The 20401-nt window shown below is 43.6% G+C and overlaps 1 protein-coding gene across 1 annotated transcript in view; it reads left to right on the forward strand.

Annotated features, from left to right (window-relative positions):
• Window positions 1-12492: 12492 nt before the first annotated feature.
• The window catches only part of LOC139572439 (putative uncharacterized protein ENSP00000383309), a 43313-nt gene continuing 35404 nt past the window's right edge, over window positions 12493-20401 (forward strand). Inside the window, exon 1 of the mRNA XM_071395190.1 lies at window positions 12493-12543. Coding sequence (XP_071251291.1) covers window positions 12493-12543 — 51 coding nt within the window. The remainder of the gene's footprint in view (window positions 12544-20401) is intronic.

Here is a 20401-nt window from a genome sequence, read left to right on the forward strand (position 1 = left end):
CCTGAAGGTGAGACTAAGGATTTACTGTTGATTCTCCCCTGGTCTCCCAGGTCTCCAGACTGCTGCTGTTTAATCCTGAAGGTGAGACTAAGGATTTACTGTTGATTCTCCCCTGGTCTCCCAGGTCTCCAGACTGCTGCTGTTTAATCCTGAAGGTGAGACTAGTGATTTACTGTTGATTCTCCCCTGGTCTCCCAGGTCTCCAGACTGCTGCTGTTTCATCCTGAAGGTGAGACTAGTGATTTACTGTTGATTCTCCCCTGGTCTCCCAGGTCTCCAGACTGCTGCTGTTTAATCCTGAAGGTGAGACTAAGGATTTACTGTTGATTCTGCTCTGGTCTCCCAGGTCTCCAGACTGCTGCTGTTTAATCCTGAAGGTGAGACTAAGGATTTACTGTTGATTCTCCCCTGGTCTCCCAGGTCTTCAGACTGTTGCTGTTTAATCCTGAAGGTGAGACTAAGGATTTACTGTTGATTCTCCCCTGGTCTCCCAGGTCTCCAGACTGCTGCTGTTTAATCCTGTAGGTGAGACTAAGGATTTATTGTTGATTCTCCCCCTGTGCTCCCAGGTCTCCAGACTGCTGCTGTTTAATCCTGAAGGTGAGACTAAGGATTTACTGTTGATTCTCCCCTGTGCTCCTAGAAGACTCCGTTTGGAGCTAGCCTTCCTATTTCCCTTCCTTCTTCTCCACCTTCCTCCTCCTCCCTCATCTCTTCTACTCTTTCCTCCTCCTCGCTTCTCTCTCCTTCTCTCTCCTTCTCTTTCCTCCTCTCTCCTCCTCCCTCCTCTCTCCTCCTCTTTCCTTCTCCTTCCTCCTCCTCCCTCCTCTCTCCTTCTCTTTCCTCCTCCTCCCTCCTCCTCTCTCCTCCTCCCTCCTCCTCCCTTCTCTCTCCTCCTCTCTCCTCCTCCTCCCTCCTCTCTCCTCCTCTTTCCTCCTCTTTCCTCCTCCCTCCTCTTTCCTTCCTCCTCCTCCCTTCTATCTCGTTCTCTCTCCTTCTCTTTCCTCCTCTCTCCTACTCCCTCCCCTCTCCTCCTCTTTCCTTCTCCTTCCTCCTCCTTCCTCTTCTCTCCTCCTCTTTTCTCCTCCTCCCTCCTCTTTCCTCCTCCCTGCTCTGTCCTTCCTCTCTCCTCCTCTCTCCCCCTCCTCCCTCCTCCCCCTCCTCTCTCCTCCTCTTTCCTTCTCCTCCCTCCTCTCTCCTCTCTCCTCCTCTATCCTCTTTCCTCTTCCTCCCTCCTCCCTCCTCTGAACTTCCTCTCTCCTCCTCCTCCCTCCTCCCCCTCCTCTCTCCTCCTCTTTCCTCCTCCTCCCTCCTCTCTCCTCCTCTCTCCTCCTCCTCCCTCCTCTCTCCTCCTCTTTCCTTCTTTCCTCCTCCCTCCTCTTTCCTCCTTCTCCCTCCCCTCTCCTCCTCCCTCCCCTCTCCTCCTCCTCCCTCCTCCTCCCTCTTCCTCATCTATCCTCTTTCCTCTTCCTCCCTCCTCCCTCCTCTGAACTTCCTCTCTCCTCCTCCTCCCTCATCCCCCTCCTCTCTCCTCCTCTTTCCTCCTCCTCCCTACTCTCTCCTCCTCTCTCCTCCTCCTCCCTCCTCTCTCTTCCTCTTTCCTTCTTTCCTCCTCCCTCCTCTTTCCTCCTTCTCCCTCCTCTCTCCTCCTCCCTGCCCTCTCCTCCTCTCTCCTCCTCCTCCCTCCTCCTCCCTCCTCTCTCCTCCTCTTTCCTTCTTTCCTCCTCCCTCCTCCTCCCTCCCCTCTCATCCTCTCTCCTCCTCCTCCCTCCTCCTCTCGCCTCTTCTCTCCTCCTCCTCTCTCCTCCTCCCTCCCCTCTCATTCTCTCTCCTCCTCCTCTCTCCTCCTCTCTCCTCCTCTTTCCTTGCTCTTCCTTCTCCTTCCTCCTCCTCCCTCCTCTTTCCTTCTCTTTCCTCCTCTGCCTCGAGGAAATTTGTACATGTAGGTCGGGGTAAAGTGCCTATTGTAGAGATAATAAACAGCAAGTAGCAGCAGTGTAAAAACAAAGGGGTGTCAGTGTAAATAGTCCGGGTGGCCATCTGATTAATTGTTCAGCAGTCTTATGGCTTGGGGGTATTTGTATTTAATATGGATTCCCATTAGCTGTTTTTTAAATCTAGTTTTACTGCTGGCATGTGTTACTTGATGTGGAATAGAGTTCCATGTAGTCATGGGTCTATGTAGTACTGTGAGCCTCCCATAGTCTGTTCTGGACTTGGGTACTGTGAAGAGACCTCTGGTGGTATGTCTTGTGGGGTATGCATGGGTGACCGAGCTGTGTGCCAGTAGATCAAACAGACAGCTCGGTGCATTTAACATCTCTCACAAATACCTCTCACAAATACTCCGCTTTGAGCCAGGAGAGATTAACATGCATATCATTAATGTTAGTGCTCTGTGTACATCCAAGGGCCAGCCGTGCTGCCCTGTTCTGAGCCAATTGCAATTTTCCTATTTGTGGCACCTGACCACACGACTGAACAGTAGTCCAGATGCAACATAACTAGGGCCTGTAGGACCTGCCTTGTTGACAGTGCTGTTAAGAATGCATAGCAGCGCTTTATAGTAGACAGACTATAATTCTCCCCATATATTCTCCCCATCCTAGCTACTGTTGTATCAATATATTTTGACCATGACAGTTTACAATCCAGGGTTACTCCAAGCAGTTTAGTCTCCTCAACTTGCTCAATTTCCACATTATTCATTACAAGATTTAGTTGAGGTTTAGGGTTTAGTGAATGATTTGTCCCAAATACAATGCTTTTAGCTTTTGAAATACTTAGGACTAACATACTCCTTGGCACTCCTTCTGAAACTAACTGCAGGTCTTTGTTAAGTGTTGCTGTCATTTCAGTCGCTGTGGTAGCTGACGTGTATAGTGTTGAGTCATCCGCATAGATGGACACAGTGGCATGTCATTAGTAAAGATTGAAAAGAAGTAACTGGCCTAGACAGCTGACCTGGGGAATTCCTTTTTTCTTTCTTCTTACCTGTTCTATATCTTTTTCCAGCAACAGACTATGATCTATAATGTCAAAAGCCGCACTGAAGTCTAACAAAACAGCCCCCACAATCTTTTTATCATCAATTTCTCTCAGCCAATCATCAGTAATTTGTGTAAGTGCTGTGCTTGTTGAATGTCCTTCTCTATAAGTGTGCTGAAAGTCTGTTGTCAATTTCTTTACTGTAAATTAACATTGTATCTGGTCAAACAGATTTTTTCTCCAAAAGTTTACTAAAGGTTGGTAACAGGCTGATTGGTCGGCTATTTGAGCCAGTTAAGGGGGCTTTACTATTCCTAGGTAGGGGAATAACCTTTGATTCCATCCAGGCCCGAGGGCACACACTTTTTAGTTGGTGTAACGGCAGTCTACGTCGTCCTCCTCCTCAGACGAGGAGAGGCGAGAAGGATCAGAGGACCAATGCGCAGCGTGGTAATTAGACATAATGAATTTAATCAAACAAAACACTGTACAAAACTGACAAAACACACTAACCGTCACAGTCCCGTGTAGCACCAACACTGACACAGGAACAATCACCCACAAACAAACAGTGAGAACAGCCTACCTTATTAATATGGTTCTCAATCAGAGGAAACGTCAAACACCTGCCTCTAATTGAGAACCATATCAGGCAACACATTTAACCCAACATAGAAACAGACAAACTAGACACACAACATAGAATTCCCACCCAGCTCACGTCTTGACCAACACTAAACAAGCAAAACACATACGAACTCTGGTCAGGACGTTACAGTTGGCTTAAATTAAAGGTATGGCAAATAGGAGTGGTAATATCGTCCGCTATTATCCTCAGTAATTTTCCATTCAAGTTGTCAGACCCAGGTGGCTTGTCGTTGTTGAGAGACAACAATCATTTTTTCACCTCTTCCACACTTACTTTACCGAATTCAAAGTTACAATGCTTGTCTTTCCTAATTTGGTCGGATATACTTGGATGTGTAGTGTCAGCGTTTGTTGCTGGCATGTCATGCCTAAATTTGCTAATATTGCCAATTAAAAAATAATTAAAGTAGTTTGCAATATCAGTGGGTTTTGTGATGAATGAGCCATCTGATTCAATAAATGATGGAGCTGAGTTTGCCTTTTTGCCCAAAAATTAATTTAAGGTGCTCCAAAGCTTTTTACTCTCATTCTTTATGTCATTTATCTTTGTTTCATAGTATAGTTTCATCCTCTTTTTATTCAGTTTAGTCACATGATTTCTCAATTTGCAGTATGTTTGCCAGTCGGTTGTACAGCCAGACCTATTTGCCATCTCTTTTGCCTCATCTCTCTCAACCATTTTTCATATCCTCATCAAACCACCGGGGTATAACAGTTTCTACAGTCATTTTCTTAATGGGTGCTGCTTATTAGTAACTGGGATAAGCAATTTCATAAATGTGTCAAGTGCAACGTCTGGTTGCTCTTCATTACACACCATAGATCAACAAATATTCTTCACATCAACAACATAGGAATCACTACAAAACTTATTGTATGACCTCTTATACACCATATTAGGCCCAGCCTTTGGAACTTTCCTAGATATGGCTATTATATTGTGATCACTACATCCGATGGATTTGGATACTGCTTTAAAAAAAAAAAAAAAATGCAGCATTCGTAGAGTTATGATCAATACATGTTGATGATTTCATTCCTGTACTGTTTGTAACAACCCTGGTAGGTTGATTGATAACCTGAACCAGGTTGCAGGCGCTAGTTCCAGTTTGAAGCTTCCTCTTGACTGGGCAGTCTGATGAAAGCCAGTCGATAGTTAAATCACCCAGAAAGTATACATCTCTATTCATCTCACATACATTATCAAACATTTCACACATTATCCAGATACGGACTGTTACCTCTTGGTGGTCTACAGCAGCTTCCCACCAGAATGGGCTTTAGTTGAGGCAGATGAACCTGTAGCCATATTACTTCAACAGTATTTAACATTATCCAGATACTGACTGTTACCTCTTGGTGGTCTACAGCAGCTTCCCACCAGAATGGGCTTTAGGTGAGGCAGATGAACCTGTAGTCATATTACTTGAACAGTATTTAACATTATCCAGATACTGACTGTTACCTCTTGGTGGTCTACAGCAGCTTCCCACCAGAATGGGCTTTAGGTGAGGCAGATGAACCTGTAGCCATATTACTTCAACAGTATTTAACATTATCCAGATACTGACTGTTACCTCTTGGTGGTCTACAGCAGCTTCCCACCAGAATGGGCTTTAGTTGAGGCAGATGAACCTGTAGTCATATTACTTCAACAGTATTTAACATTATCCAGATACTGACTGTTACCTCTTGGTGGTCTACAGCCGCTTCCCACCAGAATGGGCTTTAGGTGAGGCAGATGAACCTGTAGCCATATTACTTGAACGGTATTTAACATTATCCAGATACGGACTGTTACCTCTTGGTGGTCTACAGCAGCTTCCCACCAGAATGGGCTTTAGGTGAGGCAGATGAACCTGTAGCCATATTACTTGAACAGTATTTAACATTATCCAGATACTGACTGTTACCTCTTGGTGGTCTACAGCAGCTTCCCACCAGAATGGGCTTTAGGTGAGGCAGATGAACCTGTAGTCATATTACTTGAACAGTATTTAACATTATCCAGATACGGACTGTTACCTCTTGGTGGTCTACAGCAGCTTCCCACCAGAATGGGCTTTAGGTGAGGCAGATGAACCTGTAGCCATATTACTTCAACAGTATTTAACATTATCCAGATACGGACTGTTAGCTCTTGGTGGTCTACAGCCGCTTCCCACCAGAATGGGCTTTAGTTGAGGCAGATGAACCTGTAGTCATATTACTTGAACAGTATTTAACATTATCCAGATACTGACTGTTACCTCTTGGTGGTCTACAGCCGCTTCCCACCAGAATGGGCTTTAGGTGAGGCAGATGAACCTGTAGTCATATTACTTGAACAGTATTTAACATTATCCAGATACTGACTGTTAGCTCTTGGTGGTCTACAGCAGCTTCCCACCAGAATGGGCTTTAGGTGAGGCAGATGAACCTGTAGCCATATTACTTGAACGGTATTTAACATGAGATCCTCTCTAAGCTTTACAGGAATGTGGTTCTGAATATAAACAGCCACAACTCCACCTTTGGCATTTTTGTATCTTTATAACCATATATTGCTACCACTGTATTATCAAAGGCATTATCTAAGTGAGTTTCAGAGATAGTCAGAATATGAACGTCATCTGTTACTAGCAAATTATTAATTTCATGAATCTTGTTTCTTCAGCTACATATGTTAACATGGGCTATTTTGAGCATGGGCTATTTTATTTTTAACACTTTTCTGGGATGCTATTAGTGCAGGCTGAGCTGCACACAGTGGATTTCCTACTAGGGCTCAACCAACTCAGTGCTAACACTATTACTCTGGTTCAAAGGCACATGATTACTGCGTACAATAGCTGTAGGATCAGCAGAGGCATTCAGGGCAGTAAGAGGGACATAAATTAGGTTACTTACATTGTGTTGTCCAACGCCCCTAGGATAATGTACATTTGTTGTAGCATTATGAAAACTCAGCGACACAATGGTAGAGATTAAATGAGCTGGATGACAAAGCATGACAAAGCAAAAAAATTTTTTTTTACAAATTTTAGCAAATTTATTAGAATACAAAAATCCTGAATCATCACATTTACATAAGTATTAAGACCCTTTACTCAGTACTTTGTTGAAGCACCATTGGCAGAAATTACAGCCTTGAGTGTTCTTGGGTATGACGCTACAAGCTTGGCACACCTGTATTTGGGGAGTTTCTCCCATTCTCAAAGACATTCAGAGACTGGTCCCGAAGCCACTCCAACGTTGTCTTGGCTGTGTGCTTAGGGTTGTTGTTTTCAACAAAGATCTCTCTGTACTTTGCCCCGTTCATCTTTCCCTCGATTCTGACTAGTCTCCCAGTCCCTGCCGCTGAAAAACATCCCCACAGCATGATGCTGACACCACCATGCTTCACCGTAGGGATGCTGCCACCACCATGCTTCACCGTAGGGATGGTGCCAAGTTTCCTCCAGAAATGACATTTGGCATTCAGGCCAAGAGTTTAATCTTGGTTTTATCAGACCAGAGAATCTTGTTTCTCATGGTCTGAGAGTCCTTTAGGTGCCTTTGTTTTGTATTTTTCTCTCAATTTCAATTACAATCTTGTCTCATCGCTGCTCGGGAGAGGCTAAGGTTGAGTCATGCCTCCTCCGAAACATGACCCGCCAAACCGCGTACCTTAACACCCGCCCGCTCTGTCAGAGTGACCATCGGATTCTTGGTCACTTCCCTGACCAAGGCCCTTCCCCCTCCCCGATGGCTCAGTTTGGCCCGGGGGCGGCCAGCTCAAGGAAGAGTCTTGGTTGTTCCAAACGTATTCCATTTAAGAAGGAAGAGGCCCCTGTGTTCTTGGGGAACTTCAATGCTGCAGAAATGTTTTGGTGCCCTTCCCCAGATCCTCCTTCGACCTCATGGCTTGGTTTTATGCTGACAGGTGCTGTCAACTGTGGGGCCTTTTATAGACCAGCGTGTGCATTTCCAAATCATGTCCAATTAATTGAATTTACCACGGGTGGACTCCAATCAAGTTGTCTAAAAAATCTCAAAGATGATCTATGGAAACAGGATGCAACTGAGCTCAATGTTGAGTCTTATAGCAAAGGGTCCGAATACTTATGTAAGTAAGACGTTTCTATTTTTTATTTTTACATTTGCAACATTTTTCGAAAAACCTGTTTTTGCGTCGTCATTATGGGGTATTGTGTGTAGATTGATGAGTAAAAAAAATTATTAATCCATTTTAGAATATGGCTGTAACGTAACAAAATGTAGAAAAAGTCAAAGGGGTCTGAATACTTTTAGAATGCACTGTATCCGTCCTGTATTTTGTTTCAATCAAAGCGCATTCTGCCTCGTGCGCTGTTGAGTTGTGGCCACATTATAATCTTTTGGGATTATTCATTGGGATTTTTGGGATTAACCATTGTAATCTTTTGATTACAATGAATGCGATTAACCATGGGATTAATGGGATTAACCATTCATAATCTTTTGGGATTAACCATTTTAAAATCTCATAAGAAATTAGGTGTGTTTTTTGGGTGTAACATTAAGGTTATACTATCATTGTGATCTTCCAAGACATTGGTTCAGCCTTGATCTAACTTTACTAAACCAGCACCATTGTGAGAAGTGGTGCTCCGGTGTGCTCCGGTGTGCTCCGGTGTGCTCCGGTGTGCTCCGGTGTGCTCCGGTGTGCTCCGGTGTGCTCCAGCAGCACCACACCCCTGCCGTCCGTTGCATCGACTGAGCAACTGACTCTTGCTGAAGAAATGAGAGACCATGTGTGGCTGTTTTAAGAAAACCTCAATATGCCTCCCGAGTGGCACAGCGATCTAAGGCACTACATCGCAGTGCTAGAGGCATCACTACAGACCCGGGTTTGATCCCAGGCTCTGTCACAGCCGGCCGCGACCGGGAGACCCATGAGGCAGCGCACAATTGGCCCAGGGTCGTCCGGGTTAGGGGAGGATTTGGCCGGGATGTCCATGTCCCATCGTGCTCTAGCGACTCCTTGTGGCGGGCTGGGCGCATGCACGCTGAATCGTGTGGCCAGTTGTATGGTGTTTCCTCTGACACATTGGTGCGGCTGGCTTCCGGGGTTAAGCGGACAGGTCTTAAGAAGCGTGGTTTGGCGAGTCATGTTTCGGAGGACGCATGACTCGACCTTTACATCTCCCGAGCCTTGCAACGATGAGACAAGATCGTAATTAGATCACAATTGGGTGTCATGAAATTGGGGAGAAAAAGTGGGTAAAAAGAAATACCCTAGTTGATCAGTAAAATCTATGGAAAGCTCAGACATCCTCTATGTCCCCTGAATCATAAATCATACCGATCAGTTTGTGCTTCATCACAACCAACATTCACCAGTTCAGATTTATGTTCGCTAATACTTTAGAAACATGATTTTCTTGAAATGTCTCTGTGGGACTCGCTGAGTGGGTCCAGACCATTCTGAACCAATTAATGGCAGGGAGGGGTTAGTACAACATCGCAGGCACTACACGACTACAATACTGAACATCTGTTGGCAATAGAGAGTAGAACTCAATAAATAAATCAAAGCCTTCCCCTCGTTCCCTGGGACATCCTGGTCCTTCAGAAGAGGTTTCTATTTGGGTATCGGTGCCAGAGATTAGAGGAAAAACGACTTTTTAATGCCTTTTTCACGGAGTACATCCCAAATGGCACCCTATTGTCTATATAGTACAATACTTTCTACCTATGGGCCCTGGTCAAAAGAAGTTCACTAGAAATGGAATACGGTGCTCAGCTCCTGCTACCTTTAGCCTAGTCTCATAGCTAGCTAGCTAGTGGATGCTAGATTTGGTTCTGGGGGGAGTACTATAGTGGATGGTGAAAAGGAAAGAGTGCATGAACTCCTCAGTTGTAGGTAATTAAGCTGAGTAGATTCAGGGTTTTAGGTTTCTTCTCCCTGAAGTGGCTCAACAAACTCCCTGTGTGTGTGTGTGTGTGTGTGTGTGTGTGTGTGTGTGTGTGTGTGTGTGTGTGTGTGTGTGTGTGTGTGTGTGTGTGTGTGTGTGTGTGTGTGTGTGTGTGTGTGTGTGTGTGTGTGTGTGTGTGTGTGTGTGTGTGTGTGTGTGTGTGTGTGTGTGTGTGGTTCTCCTCAGTAGTCTCTATGCACACTGCTGTAACAGAGCTTACAAGTATCAACGGGCCTGGCCAGCCGGCTGACAATAAGGTGCTCAGCTCCTGCTACCTTTAGCCTAGTCTCATAGCTAGCTAGCTAGTGGATGCTAGATTTGGTTCTGGGGGGAGTACTATAGTGGATGGTGAAAAGGAAAGAGTGCATGAACTCCTCAGTTGTAGGTAATTAAGCTGAGTAGATTCAGGGTTTTAGGTTTCTTCTCCCTGAAGTGGCTCAACAAACTCCCGTGTGTGTGTGTGTGTGTGTGTGTGTGTGTGTGTGTGTGTGTGTGTGTGTGTGTGTGTGTGTGTGTGTGTGTGTGTGTGTGTGTGTGTGTGTGTGTGTGTGTGTGTGTGTGTGTGTGTGTGTGTGTGTGTGTGTGTGTGTGTGTGTGTGTGTGTGTGTGTGTGTGTGTGTGTGTGGTTCTCCTCAGTAGTCTCTATGCACACTGCTGTAACAGAGCTTACAAGTATCAACGGGCCTGGCCAGCCGGCTGACAATAAGGTGCTCAGCTCCTGCTACCTTTAGCCTAGTCTCATAGCTAGCTAGCTAGTGGATGCTAGATTTGGTTCTGGGGGGAGTACTATAGTGGATGGTGAAAAGGAAAGAGTGCATGAACTCCTCAGTTGTAGGTAATTAAGCTGAGTAGATTCAGGGTTTTAGGTTTCTTCTCCCTGAAGTGGCTCAACAAACTCCCTGTGTGTGTGTGTGTGTGTGTGTGTGTGTGTGTGTGTGTGTGTGTGTGTGTGTGTGTGTGTGTGTGTGTGTGTGTGTGTGTGTGTGTGTGTGTGTGTGTGTGTGTGTGTGTGTGTGTGTGTGTGTGTGTGTGTGTGTGTGTGTGTGTGTGTGTGTGTGTGTGTGTGTGTGTGGTTCTCCTCAGTAGTCTCTATGCACACTGCTGTAACAGAGCTTACAAGTATCAACGGGCCTGGCCAGCCGGCTGACAATAAGATGCATTAGCTAGTGGTTGATGTTCAACACTTATACACCCTCAGGCCCTCTAAATCCACCAGTCAGAGAGGGTAGTATCTCTAAATCCATCAGTCAGAGAGGGTAGTCTCTCTAAATCCACCAGTCAGAGAGGGTAGTCTCTCTAAATCCATCAGTCAGAGAGGGTAGTCTCTCTAAATCCACCAGTCAGAGAGGGTAGTCTCTCTAAATCCATCAGTCAGAGAGGGTAGTCTCTCTAAATCCACCAGTCAGAGAGGGTAGTCTTTCTAAATCCACCAGTCAGAGAGGGTAGTCTCTCTAAATCCACCAGTCAGAGAGGGTAGACTCTCTAAATCCACCAGTCAGAGAGGGTAGTCTCTCTAAATCCACCAGTCAGAGAGGGTAGTCTCTCTAAATCCACCAGTCAGAGAGGGTAGTCTCTCTAAATCCATCAGTCAGATTGGGTAGTCTCTCTAAATCCATCAGTCAGAGAGGGTAGTCTCTCTAAATCCACCAGTCAGAGAGGGTAGTCTCTCTAAATCCATCAGTCAGATTGGGTAGTCTCTCTAAATCCACCAGTCAGAGAGGGTAGTCTCTCTAGTCTCTCTAAATCCACCATTCAGAGAGGGTAGTCTCTCTAAATCCACCCGTCAGAGAAGGTAGTCTCTCTGGTGTACTAACAGACTCCTGACCTGCGTCAAAGGGAAGATTAAGTAGCATTTAGGCTACTGATTTCTGTCATTTATTGGCAAGGGCACATTGTATCAGCTAGTGTGTGTGTGTGCGTGTGCGTGTGCGTGTGCGTGTGCGTGTGCGTGTGCGTGTGTCAGACAGATTATGCTGTGGGTATCTATTGCAGGCTTTAGACGTTGTGTTATTTGAAGGCTGGAAAGCTTGACGGCCTGTTTGTCAGTTAGAAAAGGTTGTTCTCTCTTTTCAAGACTTTGAGTTCTTCCAAGAGCTTAGCATCAGAAGAACATCAAGTCCCATTTGAGCGCTACAGACTTAAATTATGAAAATCCACTCAGTTACTTACAATATTCCGAGAAGATTCCATAACATTCCATCACGATTTTCGTACGGTTATGACCTAAGGTTACATCACAAATATTCCAAGGATACATTAATGCCTTCTGTAAAGAAACATACATTGAATTGAATTTCGTTGACACAATTTAGAAATGCTTTATATAGCCTACATAAAGGATTCATAAGCACGACATAAATGCTTCACAAATCATCTATAAGCGTATGTCTACTCTATAAATGGTGTAAAGAAAAACATACATAGTGCGTTATGTCACATTTAGCAATTCATCCTACATTGGGAATGGTTATGTCACCGTTTATACACAATTTATAGAGTGTGACATTGGCAGAGGATTTGTGAAGCATTTATGTAGTGATTATGAAACATTTATGTATGCTATATAAAGCCTTTATAAGTTCTATTTAATATTTTATAATAACCCCTGTCCTTTTTTCAGACTCTTCACAATTTTCCCATGTCTCAAATACAAATATGGATGCATTTTGCACATGTTAATTAACTGTCTCTGTCTTTCTGTGAAATACAATTCCCACAAGTCCACACAGACCACATCTAACCCAAATCTATCCCAGTTGACAACTTCCTTACCGCCAGCGACTCCTGAGTGACAATGTCCACGTCTATTGAATCAGAACCTGGCTGTGTCGCAAATGGCCCCCTATTCCCTAGCTGGTGCACTACTGTTGACCAGGAATGCGTTATATAGGGTGCAGGGTGCCATTCGGGACTCGTCCAGGGTCTGATTCAATAAGGAATGAGGAGAAACAACCAAGACGTGGACATTGTCACTCAGGAGTCGCTGGCGGTGAGGAAGTTGTCAACTGGGATAGATTTGGGTTAGATGTGGTCTGTGTGGACTTGTGGGAATTGTATTTCACAGAAAGACAGAGACAGTTAATTAACATGTGCAAAATGCATCCATATTTGTATTTGAGACATGGGAAAATTGTGAAGAGTCTGAAAAAAGGACAGGGGTTATTATAAAATATTAAATAGAACTTATAAAGGCTTTATATAGCATACATAAATGTTTCATAATCACTACATAAATGCTTCACAAATCCTCTGTCAATGTCACACTCTATAAATTCACACTATATACAGGGGGTACCGGTGCAGTCAATGTGCGGGGGTCCAGGTTAGTCCAGATCATTTGTAAAGTGAATATGCATAGATAATAAACAGCGAGTAGCAGCAGTGTAAAAACAAAGCCGGGGGGAGGTCAACGTAAATAGTCCGGGTGACCATTTGATTCATTGTCTTGTGGCTTGGGAGTAGAAGCTGTTAAGGAGTCTTTTGGACCTAGACTTGGCTCTCCAGTACTGCTTGCTGTGCAGTAGCAAAGAGAACAGTCTATGACTTGGGTGACTAGAGTTTTTGACAATTTTCTAATCAAATCAAATTGTATTGGTCACATACACATGGTTAGCAGATGTTATTGCGAGTGTAGCGAAATGCTTATGCTTCTAGTTCAGACAGTGCAGCAATATCTAACACTTAATCTAACAATTCCACAACAACTACCTAATACACACAAATCTAAGTAAAGGAATGGAATAAGAATATATACATATAAATATATGGATGAGTAGGGCCTTCCTCTGACACGGCCTAGTATATAGGTCCTGGATGGCAGGAAGCTTGGCCCCAGTGATGTACTGGGCCGTACGCACTACCCTCTGTAGCACCTAACGGTCAGATGCTGAGCAGTTGCCATACCAGGCGATGATGCAACCGGTCAGGATGCTCTCGATGGTGCAGCTGTAGAACTTTTTGAGGATCTGGGGACCCAAGCCAAATCTTTTTGGTCTCCTGAGGGGGAAAAAGTGTTGTCGTGCCTTCTTCACAACTGTCTTGGTGTGTTTGGACAATGAACGTTCGTTGGTGATGTGGACACCAAGGAACTTGAAACTCTCGACCTGCTCCACTACAGTCCCGTCATTGTTAATGGGGGCCTGTTCGGCCCTCCTTTTCCTGAAGTCCATGATCAGCTCCTTTGTCTTGCTCACATCGAGGGAGTAGTTGTTGTCCTGGCACCACACTGCCAGTTCTCTGACCTCCTCCCTATAGGCTGTCTCATCATTGCCAGGTCTCTGACCTCCTCCCTATAGGCTGTCTCATCATTGTCAGGTCTCTGACCTCCTCCCTATAGGCTGTCTCATCATTGTCAGGTCTCTGACCTCCTCCCTATAGGCTGTCTCGTCATTGTCAGGTCTCTGACCTCCTCCCTATAGGCTGTCTCATCATTGTCAGGTCTCTGACCTCCTCCCTATAGGCTGTCTCATCATTGTCAGGTCTCTGACCTCCTCCCTATAGGCTGTCTCATCATTGTCGGTGATCAGGCCTACCACTGTTATGTCGTCAGCAAACTTAATGATGGTGTTGGAGTCGTGCTTGGCGACGCAATCGTGGGTGAACAGGGAGTACAGTCCCCACTAAGCATGTACCTCTGAGGGGCCCCGGTGTTGAGGATCAGCGTGGCAGATGTGTTGTTGCCTACCCTTACCACCTGGAAGCGGCCCATCAGGAAGTCCAGGATCCTGTTGCAGAGGAAGGTGTTTCGTCCCAGGGTCCTTAGCTTAGTGATGAGCTTTGTGGGCAATATGGTGTTGAACGCTGAGCTGTAGTCAATGAACAGCATTCTCACGTAGGTGTTCCTTTTGTCCCGGTGGGAAAGGACAGTGCGAAGTGTGATTGAGATTGTGTCATCTGTGGATCTGCTGGGGCGGTATGCGAATTGGACTGGGTCCAGGATTTCGGCATAATGGTATAAATGTGAGCCATGACCAGCCTTTCAAAGTACTTTGTGGATACCGACGTGAATGCTACGGAGCGGTAATCATTTAGGCAGGTTACTTTCGCTTTCTTGGGCACAGGGACTATAGTGGTCTGGGAGAGATTGACGCTGAGATGAAGACACTTGCCAGTTGGTTCTCTATCAGAACTATTGGAAATCTGAACTCTAGACTAAGAACACTGCCACAAACAATGTGCCTGAACACGTCATAACTCCAAGTAGCACATAAATGCAGCAATAAACTCCACGGACTATAACAAACTCCATTGACTATAACAAACTCCATTGACTATAACAAACTCCATTGACTATAGCAAACTCCATTGACTATAACAAACTCCATTGACTATAACAAACTCCATTGACTATAGCAAACTCCATTGACTATAACAAACTCCATTGACTATAACAAACTCCATTGACTATAGCAAACTCCATTGACTATAACAAACTCCATTGACTATAACAAACTCCATTGACTATAACAAACTCCATTGACTATAACAAACTCCATTGACTATAACAAACTCCATTGACTATAACAAACTCCATTGACTATAACAAACTCCATTGACTATAACAAACTCCATTGACTATAACAAACTCCATTGACTATAACAAACTCCATTGACTATAGCAAACTCCATTGACTATAGCAAACTCCATTGACTATAACAAACTCCATTGACTATAACAAACTCCACTGACTATAACAAACTCCATTGACTATAACAAACTCCATTGACTATAACAAACTCCATTGACTCTAACAAACTCCATTGACTCTAACAAACTCCATTGACTATAACAAACTCCATTGACTATAACAAACTCCATTAACTATAACAAACTCCATTGACTATAACAAACTCCATTGACTATAGCAAACTCCATTGACTATAACAAACTCCATTGACTATAACAAACTCCATTGACTATAGCAAACTCCATTGACTATAACAAACTCCATTGACTATAACAGACTCCATTGACTATAACAAACTCCATTGACTATAACAAACTCCATTGACTATAGCAAACTCCATTGACTATAACAAACTCCATTGACTATAACAAACTCCATTGACTATAACAAACATCATTGACTATAACAAACTCCATTGACCATAACAAACTCCATTGACTATAACAAACTCCATTGACTATAACAAACTCCATTGACTATAACAAACACCATTGACTATAACAAACTCCATTGACTATAACAAACTCCATTGACTATAACAAACTCCATTGACTATAACAAACTCCATTGACTATAACAAACACCATTGACTATAACAAACTCCATTGACTATAACAAACTCCATTGACTATAGCAAACTCCATTGACTATAGCAAACTCCATTGACTATAACAAACTCCATTGACTATAGCAAACTCCATTGACATGTATAAATCATCAGGTCTTGTCTGATTTATTGTCCCGTAAAGATGCCCCCTCCCCAACCACCAACCCCTGAGATCTGACGCTGCAAAACTGGGCAAAACATCCATATGGTGAGTGGGCCCTATGAAATTAGAGGCAGTAACACTGTAATTGTTTGGCCAAATTGTTACAGTGAGTAACAATGTGGTAAAACAGAGTACGGATGTTCAGCAAGTCACCCTGGTCGACATGCTGATGCCCAGCTGGTTTGTGAGTGTCTGCCCGCACGTCCGCCTGTTCGTCCGCCTGTTCGTCCGCCTGTGTGTGTGTGTGTGTGTGTGTGTGTGTGTGTGTGTGTGTGTGTGTGTGTGTGTGTGTGTGTGTGTGTGTGTGTGTGTGTGTGTGTGTGTGTGTGTGTGTGTGTGTGTGTGTGTGGTGTGTGTGGCTGCTGAACAGAGCCATGCTCGCGCACACACAATATTAAGGGATTAGAAATCCGTGGTTTAAAAACGAAGGTGTCATTGTACGCTGATGATTCATGTTTTCTTTTAAAACCACAATTAGAGTCTCTCCACGGCCTCATAGAGGATCTAGATACTTTTGCTATCCTCTCTGGATTAAAACCAAATTATGATAAATGTACCATATTACGTATTGGATCACAAAAAAAAATCAAATTTTACATTACCATGTAGTTTACCAATTAAATGGTCTGACGGAGATGTGAACATACTCGATATACAAATCCCAAAAGAAAGAAATGATCTCACTCCAATACATTTTTATAGAAAGTTAGCAAAAATAGATAAGATCTTGCTACCATGGAAAGGAAAATACCTGTCTATTTGTGGAAAAATCACCCTGATTAACTCTTTAGTCATATCACAGTTTACCTATTTGCTTATGGTTTTGCCTACACCTAGTGACCTGCTTTTTAAATTATATGAACAAAAAATATTCAATTTTATTTGGAATGGCAAGCCAGATCAAATTAAAAGGGCCTATTTATATAACGAATATGAATTCGGAGGGCAGAAATTATTAAATATTAAAGCATTAGACCTCTCACTAAAGGCATCAGTCATACAAAAGTTATACTTAAATCCAAACTGGTTCTCTAGTAAATTGGTAGGAATGTCTCATCCTATGTTCAAGAAGGGCCTTTTTCCCTTTATTCAGATTACACCTGCTCACTTTCGGTTGTGTGAAAAGGAAATAATCTCTAAAATATCTTTATTTTTGAAACAAGCCTTAGAAAGTTGGTTGCAATTTCAGTTTAATCCACCTGAAAAGACAGAACAAATAATACAACAAATATTGTGGTTAAATTCAAATATACTAATTGATTAAAAAAACTGTATTTTTCGAATATTTTTTTTTTAAAGGTATAATTTTTGTGAATGATATCATAAATATGACTGGTGGAGTTATGTCACACATGCAGCTAACACAGACATATGGAAATGTCTGCTCTACCCAAAATTACAACCAATTAATTGCAGCATTACCACAAAAATGGAAGAGGCAAGTAGAAGGGGGAAAAAGTAAGGAACTTGTATGTCGGCCATGTATTAAAGAACATGAATGGTTAAAGAAAAGTGTGATAAATAAAAACATATACCAATTTCATTTAAGGACCAAAAAACTGACAGCTGTGCCATATAAATTGCAAAATAGTTGGGAAGAGATTTTCGATGTACCCATTCCATGGCACATGGTTTATGAATTGATACGCAAAACAACGCCGGATTCAAAACTTCTAATTTTTCTATTTAAATTACTATACAAAATTCTTGCAACTAATAGAATGTTATATACCTGGGGGATACAATCTTCCCAGCTCTGCAGATTCTGCTGTGAGGAGGCAGAGTCAATAGATCATTTATTTTGGTATTGTCCATATGTAGCTCGTTTTTGGTCACAGGTCCAGGAATGGCTGAAGAATTGCAACATTTGCCTAGAACTAACGCTGCAGATAACAATACAGGGTGATTTGAAAAGCCATAGTCAATCAATCAATAATATAATAATTATTTTAGCAAAAAAATATATATAATTTACAATCTGTAGAAGCTATGAGAATAGAAAGGTTCAATTATTTTGTGAAGCATCACAGCACAGTTGAAAAATATATGGCAAATAGAAATCCAAAATGGATGATGTTGAGAGATAGATGGGAGGGGTTGAATGGAGCTGAAGGGTGGGACTAATAACAAGATAAACAATGTAAAACATACGGGATCTGTAAAATGTATATAGGTTTGTGAAATAGCACAGTTACAAATAGAAATCAAACTGGATGGACACCAGAAATAGAGGAAGGACTAAGAACAAACAAGAGAGATCTATTGTAAAGTAGACTGTGTCTGTAAAATGTGTATAAGATGTATACATTTAAGGTAAAAGCAGAAGTGTTTATTAGTTTACTCCAATTGGGGGATCGGTGGTAGGGTTTGCGGGGAATAATAATAAAGGTATATTCTTTAAAAAAGTATGTATGTCTATATAGGTATGTGTATGTATATACGTACAGTATGTGTGTATGTATGCATGCGTGTATGGATATATATATATTTACCAAAAATATATGGGGGTTTGGAAATGATGCAGACAATTACATTGATGGAAGCAACATTCTTTCCGCAATATTAAGCTGATCCACCCCTTAAAAAAAAAATCAGAAACGCTATTGGTGTTCCCCATGACACATCCTGCTGAGTCAATCCAGCAGGGTCTGATTGTGACATGAATCTCAGTGATTCACTAACCGGTTCTGTTCTGGGTCTGGCCTGACCATCCTTATCATGTGGTCTGATCACAGAGAACTCCCGTATGTGCTTTCCCTTCTTCCACACTCCTAATTTCAGTCATCCAGCTCCCTGTATGCTTTGTATGGTGTGAAGAAGATTCTTTAGACGGTTCTTTAAAAGGTTCTGTAGTATGTCTTTCTTCAGTCCTTTGATGGACTCTGTGGGTCTCTGAAATCATAGGGAGAAGTTGTTGTTCCACAGTCATCCTTCATGGTAATGTTCCATAATGCCACCACCTACACCAACCGCTGTCCCAAAACTACACCAACCACTGTCCCAAAACTACACCAACCGCTGTCCCAAAACTACACCAACCGCTGTCCCAAAACTACACCAACCGCTGTCCCAAACCTACACCAACCACTGTCCCAAACCTACACCAACCGCTGTCCCAAAACTACACCAACCGCTGTCCCAAAACTACACCAACCGCTGTCCCAAAACTACACCAACCACTGTCCCAAAACTACACCAACCGCTGTCCCAAACCTACACCAACCGCTGTCCCAAACCTACACCAACCGCTGTCCCAAAACTACACCAACCGCTGTCCCAAACCTACACCAACCGCTGTCCCAAATCTACACCAACCACTGTCCCAAACCTACACCAACCACTTCCTGTCCCAAACCTAAACCATCCACTACCGGGCCCAAATCTACACAAATCTACACCAACCACTTCCTGTCCCAAACCATCACCCTGTCACAAACCTACACCAATCAAACCTGTCCCAAAACTACTCCAATCTGCCCTGTCCCAAACCTACACCAACCCTGTCCCTAACCCACACCAATCAACCCTGTCCCAAACCTACACCAATCAACCCTGTCCCAAATCTACACCATTCCATATCTCAAGCCTAACCCATACCATGTCCTAAACCTACACAACCCCCTGTCCCAAACCTACACAAACCCTGTCCCAAACCAATACCAAAACCCTGTCCCAAACCTACACCAACCATGTCCCAAACCTATACCAAAACCCTGTCCCAAACCTAAACCATCCCCTGTCCCAAACCTACACCAATTAACCATGTCCCAAACCTACACCAATTAACCATGTCCCAAACCTACAACACACCACCCTGTCCCAAATCTGCACCAATCAACCCTGTCCCAAACCTACACCAACCACTCATTGTCTCAAGCCTACACCACCCTCCGCTGTCCCAAACCTATGCCAGCCACTCTCTCTCCCAAATCTACACCAATCAACCCTGTCCCAAACCTACACAAAACAGCCCTGTCCAAACCTACACCAACCCTGTCCCAAACCTACACCAATCAACCCTGTCCCAAAACCTTCACCATCAACCCTGTCCCAAATCTACACCATGCCATATCCCAAGCCTAACCCATACCATGTCCTAAACCTACACAGCCCCCTGTCCCAAACCTACACAAACCCTGTCCCAAACCTATACCAAAACCGTGTCCCAAACCTACACCAACCCTGTCCCAAACCTACACCAACCCTGTCCCAAACCTACACCCACCCTGTCCCAAACCTACACCAATCAATCCTGTCCAAAATCTACACCATACCATATCCCAAGCATACACCATACCATGTCCTAAAACTACACAATCTACTGTCCCAAACCTACACAAACGCTGTCCCAAACCTACACCATCACTGTCCCAAACCTACACCAATGTGT

The sequence above is a fragment of the Salvelinus alpinus genome, chromosome 4, assembly GCF_045679555.1.
Source record: "Salvelinus alpinus chromosome 4, SLU_Salpinus.1, whole genome shotgun sequence".
NCBI classification, from domain to species: domain Eukaryota; kingdom Metazoa; phylum Chordata; class Actinopteri; order Salmoniformes; family Salmonidae; genus Salvelinus; species Salvelinus alpinus.